The 8,023-nt window shown below is 42.9% G+C and overlaps 1 protein-coding gene across 1 annotated transcript; it reads right to left on the minus strand.

Annotated features, from left to right (window-relative positions):
• Positions 1 to 224: 224 nt before the first annotated feature.
• mtfp1 (mitochondrial fission process 1) lies at positions 225 to 5,954 on the minus strand. The gene is made up of 4 exons (XM_064942786.1): positions 5,792 to 5,954; positions 3,504 to 3,631; positions 2,943 to 3,175; positions 225 to 1,902 (listed from the first exon to the last, which is right to left on the minus strand). Exons 1-4 carry the CDS (start codon positions 5,859 to 5,861, stop codon positions 1,830 to 1,832), a joined length of 504 nt encoding a protein of 167 aa, XP_064798858.1. The 5' UTR covers positions 5,862 to 5,954; the 3' UTR covers positions 225 to 1,829.
• Positions 5,955 to 8,023: the final 2,069 nt, after the last annotated feature.

Genomic DNA, 8,023 nt, shown 5'->3' on the forward strand with positions numbered 1-8,023 from the left:
ACCACAGCATGAGGAATGGTGTACTGTGGTATGGATTTATGAAGGTTCAAGTACATTACTGGTATTTGCGACAGTGTTTTGGCTGCGTATGAGGGGTTGCCGTTTCATTTAAACAAGTGTCAAATGAATACATATGAAGAAACGTATTCTCACTGATAAACTGAAAACATGTTGAATATGTTCAATTGTTTGCACAGGAAAAAAAAAATGTATACAATACAGGATATTGTTTTTCGACAGTATATATTTTTAAACAGTTTCAGAGTAGGGGATAGCTAAATAGCTGCCCATTGCAGTATTACTTTCACTTTCGATGATAAATTATTTTGTCAAAGAACATTTTTTTCAATTTCTCTGACAACTAAAAGAAAATATAAATGTACATCAGTAGTAGGTTTGAAAACATATTTGAATTTTAAGGCTAAAACAAACATATTATGAAATGAACAACAGTTAAACATTCCCTTGTTTCCAGCATGAAAATATATTGATATCGAAATATGAAATTTATTATGTGACTGTGGGGAAATAATTAGAAAAAAACATTCAAACTATCACAAAAATGTTGCTTTTTGGTGACAAAACATTTTTAAGTAATCAATATATTAAAAATACAGAAGTTGACTTATAACTGAGAAGATAAATGAAAATTATTGCTAAATATTTGTTCTGGTGTATGAACAATTGGCAACATTTCCCAATTCAGTATATCACATTCATTTACATCAGGGCTCTCCAACCTGTTTTAAAACCAACCCCAGTTGATTCAGCTTATCAACCAGCTAATTATTAGAATCAGGTGCGCTAGATTAGAGTTGGAACAAAAACATACACAACAGTAGCTCTTCAGGAACAGAATTGGAGCGCCCTGATTTACATATTCCAATAGCATTTCCCATTTTTGAATAAGATGACTCAAGATTCCTTGCATATTGCAGCACAGCTTTGTATACTGATGGGTTCTCTTCCAGAGTAGCCTAAATCTTTGTCAATAATTACAGTATTTTATGCATATTCCCTTCATATGCTTTCTGCATAGGGCATGTTACACAACTATTACAGTACTTTCTATGCCTTAGATGCTACCAAAGTAACTGAATCTTTAGAGCCAACCAAAACCTCAAGAATTCTTACATCTATTCGGTTCACCTCTGTAATAAATGACAAGAAGCACTCAGGTTAATCTCAAGACTGAACATTGAAAAGTGCATCACAATATACTCTGTACATATCTATTCAAAGTGACAGACAACCGTACAAGACATTATTTTTGAGGCAGAAATAAACAAAAACAACGGTAATGTTAACATGTAATGAAAATAGGTCCTTAATGCCAGGTCTAAGGACAGTGACCCGAATATTCCCAAATATGGCTAACATCAAGAGTTACCTGGATACAAGCCAAGTGGAGGTCTGAAAATTAACAGGTGGGCTCTGCAGGCCAGTAGCAGCCACAGGTATTCAACTCCAGTGCTGGAGGGCAACACTGTCTGTTGGATCCCTTTTCTCCCTGATTCTAAGTCATTGACTGGCCAAAGAAACATAGGTCCCCCTAACTTGGAGTTTAAAATGAAAAGATGGGAATAAACAGAGGGGCATAGACAAGTGGCAGACAGTAGTGGCCCTGGAGGACTGGAGTGGAGTAACCCTGCTGTATTGGCTTTATGCTTCACAGTGATGTTACAGTAGAGTGATCAGCAGAGTTTTCAGATGGCTTGGGAGGAAGTGCTGTCTGGGACAGAGGGTGGGTGGGGTCAATTTCCTGGTGGAGCTAACCTGTCCCGGTCCAGGGACACTAGGACCAGGCTGCAGGGTGGTCGTGGTGCTTATTAGTCATGCCTCTCTCCTGCAGATTGACCGTAGACCTTACGCAGGCTGGAGTCCAGCAGGAAGTCCACTCCCCTGTGGAGCACAAAGAAGGAGAACGGCTTTAAGGTTAGAATGTAGCAAGGATGGGACCTCACCTCAAACACTGGGGGGGGACTTTATTTTTTTTTTAAGTCTCCTGGCTCCCTACAGACATCATCAAGTACATATAAGCCTATAGATATGAATGTGCTATGCACTCACCGCAAAATGGGCGTAGGCTATATCTCACAGCCAGTTGTAAACGGTGGAGTCAATATTTGGAGTTTCCCATATTTTCAGAAATCGCATGCTGACCTATTTAAACTGCTGTTCACTGACAACCGTGCAACTAAACAATCAGCCGTTTGAGAAAAGCCATGTGCTGCCCAAATTGCGGGCTTCCAGACTAATCAAACCATTCATGTGATAAAACATAACAGAAATGTCTTCAGAAGCAAATTATCTGTTATTTATGTCTGTAAATAAATGTAATGCATACCAGAGATGGGGGAAGTCCATCCGCACCGGGAATTAAATATAACCAGCCATTCAGAGCTGGGGGATGGCAGAAGCCAAGATGGGGAATGCCCCATCCCTCCCTAAAAACCAGACCCTGAATACACCTACCTCTCTTCAACAATGGATTCAGATAAATAAAAATGGTGGCTACACATCTAACACCACATTAAAAAAATACATTTTTTAAAATACATTATGGTGTGCAACTCCTAATTGGACACTTAAAATGATGCATAGATTTAAAAAATGTAATGCTGTTTTCTAAGGTAATGTGTGGATTTCTCCTCTCAATGAGCTGGGGAACACATTCAGGCTGAGACATTTAACTGTAGGCTAATACCTTGGCACACTTGGGACCATAAACATTGATGGGAAAACGTGCCAAAGTACACACGCTACTGTTATTTCTTCCTCCCGCTCACATTCAGGTTCTTTCTTTCTCAAACACACACACACCTTTATCATGCTCTCGTTCTCGAACACACACCCCTTCACTGCCTCCCTGTCACATATCTGGCACACATTCAGACAAAGATTTTCTCCACTATCTAACACCCTCACCGACCAACACAAACCTGTCGATGGGGTGGATGATGAAGGGGATGGTGGAGAGGCCGATGGCAGTGGTGGTCCACTTGCGTACGGAGAGAGGCAGGCGCGTGGTTCTGCCCAAGAGGTAAAGAGAGGCGGCACACACACGGTTGATGGTGAAGCCTGGGATAGCGACCGAGGCCAGGGCCTGCCATACAAACGTATCCACCACTGCTACAGCCACCTTGGTTGTCTTCCCTGGGTTGTCACCATGCTCCTACAGCACAGGGATAGACATAGAGTGTGACATTCTGTGCTTCAGACCACTTTATGTTTCAGTGTGGGAGTTGAGTTTTGTTCTATGACACATTCTCTAGGGATTTTCTGAAAAAGCTCCATTTACTTTGGTATGTGTTGAAAAAGCAAATGTCATTTGGAAGTATGTGTTCTCTACATTTTTGGAAACTCAAGTTCATAATATAAATGCTTCACGGGGCAATAATTCCATGACCCCTTAAAAGAATGGTAGCTCATATCAATACAAATGAAGACAGGATAAGAATGAGAACAGAGCTTTGCTTTTACAAAATGTCCTCCTTCCTTACCACGGCAGCCTTCTTCCCCTTGTCCACAGCATCAGCGGAAACATACACGGTGGCAACTGCATATGTGGCCCATACAGCACTCACTGGCACCAGGGCACGGAATGCCTCTCCCACCTCGTTGGCATAGCCTGTGGGCACAAGACGACATGACAGGGTAAGATACAAGCGCAATTAAGGCTTTAACTGCCTCACTGTTGGGAGAGGCCTCTAAACAAATCATTGTCAACCCCCACCGGATCAGAGCTAGGGGCCTGAGGTAAAACAAAATGTATTAGAATAATAATTCCAAATTTCCTTCTTGGACCTCTGCCATGTAAAAGGGGTTACATTAATATTAACTTTTGTTTGGGGCTGTGGGTAGTAGCAATAACCCCCCTGACACGTTTCGTTCCATAGAATGGGCGGTGACCTTTGGAGCAATATGCACTGTCCGCTCCAACAGGGTTGGAATGACTAATAATGCCCTTGGTGTGTCATTAGACGCTTACACAGCTCCTCCTGCTGTGTTGGCTGCTGCTGAAGCTGTACTGCCACCCTGTGGGAAAACATTACACAGTGTCAGGTCTGTAGGCCTTTACACACGACACAAGGTTATATGAGAGATACACTTTTGTATATAGTGTGTGGACACCCCTTCAAATTAGTGGATTGGGCTATTCAGCTACACCCGTTGCTGACAGGTGTACCTTTACCTGGTAAGGCTACTTAGCTGGCTAACAACCTGGTAACGTGACCAATGACCAGTAGGCTATGGTTTAAAATGATATTGGAAGAAAGGAAAGGTACTGGTTAGCTACTCCAGGAGATGTGTTTCAAAAGTTAGGATAGGCATAACCTTTTATAGTGCTCCTATACTGTTTGGTGCGGGGGGCACCAGTGCTATAAGTTGGGAGCATCAGTGCTATAGCCTGAGTACCCCAGTCTGTTTATCTGACATTCGAGTCATTCTCGCCACTCATTATCATGCCAATGTCGTGTTTGGTGTCAAAAGGAGCGAGAATGATAGTGTAGCGGAGTTAAGAACGTGCTGTAAACTCACTCCACAGCTAGCTTGAAATGTATTTTTTTTTCTATGGTTCAACTGGTTTGTAAGTTGTCAAAGAGGGCAGTCACGTGTGTTTGCAATCAGATGAGCCCGGTTATGGGCTATACCATTAGCAACACACTGACGTGGGTTTCAAAAGCACAAACAGATCTGGGACCAGCCTACCAAAGAAAAAGTTCATTTAGAGCCCTGCTTGTGCTAACACACTGGCAGCACTAAACAAAATTATGTTACTTCAGTGAATCTGTTTCTGGGAGAGGTTACGCTACTCATACAGCAGAACAACAATACATTCTGAACAGATTCTCAAACATTGTCATTTCTAACTATGTAGGCTACTGAATGTGCTTTACAATACACTTAATAATTGATTGGAGTTCATTATAATGCTATAAAGATGCTTCATTTGATAAACATAAAGAAGTAGTTGTATGCTAAATGTTTACGTGTGTGAGAAAGCCCGCGAGAAGGCAAGGAGAGAACCAGTCAGAGTCAGTGTTAGAGGAGATAGAGAGCTGTGCATGCAGGCCATAACAGTCACCAATTTGCAGCTGGCCCTGGGGTTTATTTTAGTAACATAGCACATTTCAATGTCACCCCCAGCCAATAAGAACCCAGCAGAAAATGTCAACGCATTGTACAATGGCTAGTGTTATTGATCCCTTAAAATAAATGTAGAAGGCCCATTTAGCTTGAAATCAACCTGATTGCCTTATAACAATGAGGAACAGATATCCTCTGTACAGTTGAATCCGATGTCAGTATGGAGTAATGGTATTGCAATGCAGGGACAGCTATATTAAATGTAGCTATCAGGCCTACTACGCTGAGATTCCAGACATTGTATCATTTCAATGGAACTCGTGCTTAAATATGTGATGAGCATTTACTTATTTGTCAATAATGAATCACTACTAGGAAGTGCCATGCAATTTACCCAACCCACTAACCTAACTAGCTGTTTGAAGGCAGCTATTAGATTGCTAGCTAACGTTATTTGAATACATTGGTATTTGATCGGGTTGCTGAGCTTTGAATTGGTCGAATGCAGCCATTACAAAACAATATCACGTAAAGTATAGAGCCATCTATTTATAAGTCGTTCAAATTCAGCCGTAAAACTGAATAGCTCACGAGCTAGCAACCCAGCTCGAGCTTGTTCTACTAGTTTACGCTTGTTCTTAGCGTGATGGGGACATCCCCCTGGTTCAAGACATCCAAAAACACCACTTTTATTGCATACCTAAGAAGCGGACCCATGTGTCACGATAAATATCGACCTCCTTGCTTGTTTTTTCTTGAATTTGATCCATGCTTCGTCTTTAACCCCATGTACAGAGATGTCTCAAGTGTAGATAGAGTCCCAACTAGAAGCTGCGAGTCAAGTCTCTTGCGCCACACCGAGGGAGTGTCTAAGACTGTATGGTGCTATTCAGAAAGGGAAAAAAGCCTACTGTATTTGTCTGACTTCACATTTGTTATTGGTAAATTATTAGGTCTATTATCTTAAGAATCAACCAGTATAAATTTACAAATTGAACCTTCCACAGAGGGATAAAGTTCGAGTCCCGTGACAAAAGTTAAGAATTTCTAGATAGTCCCTGATGACAATTTACATAATTCATATGCCGGAAGTTAGCGGATGTAGGAAGAGAGAGACTCAACTCGGTGAAAAATATGTATCCCTCCAACAGGTGGCGTTTTTTCACCCACCAACTTTGAGAAAAAACATTTTATATTGGAGTTGTCTCGAGATGGCTATGCATTATCATTGCAGGAGGCTTGTAGCATAGCTTCGGCAGTTGACGTCAACAACCCTCTGGAGCCATGCAGCCCGCCATGCCTCTTTGTGGACAACGAGTCCCATTGTTAGGGCGGAGAGACATGTAGTATCTTGTCAGTGTATCCCTAATCTTTGTTTCTGTATGTTTGTTTTACTCCATGTGTAACTCTGTTGTTGTATGTGTCGAACTTAACAAGAGCAGACCATCGCAGGACTAGGCACATTCCTTACATCCTGCCAACACACCCACGTATAGTAGAATAAACTAAAACCTGGTGTAAGTTACAGCCGACCCACACGTATTAGCAAAGATTGAGCCAACCTGTGTGTGAGTTTGTGTGCTCTGCCCCTCAACACGATTAGGCAGTTCACACCCAGTTCACGTCTTCTCTCCTTCAGATAGTGTATGAGACTAAGGCTGGTACTGTAGGTCTGTAGTATCTGACTATTACAGTATTGCAAGTGTATACTATAGACACAGTAATATCACACTGTTGGCTTTACTTTCACAGAAAAATTGCATAACTATTAGGGTGTTTCATTGTGAGAGATGCGGGGTACCCCTGTCTTCGGGGGATGCACACTGCCTTCATGACCTGTCTTGGGTTAGATCATGCATAGAGAGCAGTTCGAGAACCCAATAGTTGTTTGGCCTGTGCCACCTTTGGAGAACGTAAGCACTTAGCACCCCTGGGGTTGTCGCAGCAGCACCCCTTTGGACGCTTTAATGGTGACGGAAGCAACAGAGGCGCTTTTAGCAAGAGTGGCTACCGCCCTTAATATCAAGCTGTAAGAAGCACCATCTCAGCAGCTCCTTATCTCGATCTGCCCCAAGTTCGCTTTGGCTCTCTGTGAATACTGGAGCAACATGGGAGGGCGTTTCCATTGCGAAAGCCAGACCAGGCTGTGTACTCTCCTCATGGATGCAGAGTCCTTGGGGCAAGACCACTATCCGGTGATGGATGACATGGTGGCTGCCATGATCCTCCCTGACAAGGAGATCTTGGCAAGGTGCCTCGTCTCACACCAGGACCTTGAAGCGATGAACGGATGCAAAGCATTTTCAGGACCCTCTCCATCATGGCGCGCCTCGTAAACGTGAATACGATGCTGAAATCCTACTTCACCCTGCTGATCCCTTGCCTCCCAGGAGGTGGTGACGAGATTCTTAAGGAGGCCACAAAGGTGTCAAGGCTGCTCACTATGCTCCAGACGTACATGGCATGTGCCAACGGCACAAGGACGCAATCAGGAAGGTAGAGCCGCTCAAACAACTAAGTGGGTTCTACTCCACGAAAAAGGACGGCAGCTTTCGGCTGACCCTGGACCTGCGCGGCCTCAACAAATCCAAATCAAATCAAATGTATTTATATAGCCCTTCGTACATCAGCTAATATCTCTGTACAGAAACCCAGCCTAAAACCCCAAACAGCAAGCAATGCAGGTATAGAAGCACGGTGGCTAGAAAAATCTCCCTAGAAAGGCCAAAACCTAAGAAGAAACCTAGAGAGGAACCAGGCTATGAGGGGTGGCCAGTCCTCTTCTGGCTGTGCCCTGGTGGAGATTATAACAGAACATGGCCAAGATGTTCAAATGTTCATAAATTACCAACATGGTCAAATAATAATAATCACAGTAGTTGTCGAGGGTGCAGCAAGTCAGCACCTCAGGAGTAAATGCCAGTTGGCTTTT

Source organism: Oncorhynchus masou, chromosome 28 (assembly GCF_036934945.1).
Source record: "Oncorhynchus masou masou isolate Uvic2021 chromosome 28, UVic_Omas_1.1, whole genome shotgun sequence".
Lineage (NCBI taxonomy): Eukaryota > Metazoa > Chordata > Actinopteri > Salmoniformes > Salmonidae > Oncorhynchus > Oncorhynchus masou.

Coding starts and splice junctions, on each gene's coding strand:
- mtfp1 (XM_064942786.1), bottom strand. CDS start 5,861: ATGGATCAAATTCAAGAAAAAACAAGCAAGGAGGTCGATATTTATCGT. Junction 3,632..5,791: donor CACATGGGTCCGCTTCTTAG/GTATGCAATAAA, acceptor TTGTGCCCACAG/GCTATGCCAACGAGGTGGGA. Junction 3,176..3,503: donor AGGGGAAGAAGGCTGCCGTG/GTAAGGAAGGAG, acceptor CCTGTGCTGTAG/GAGCATGGTGACAACCCAGG.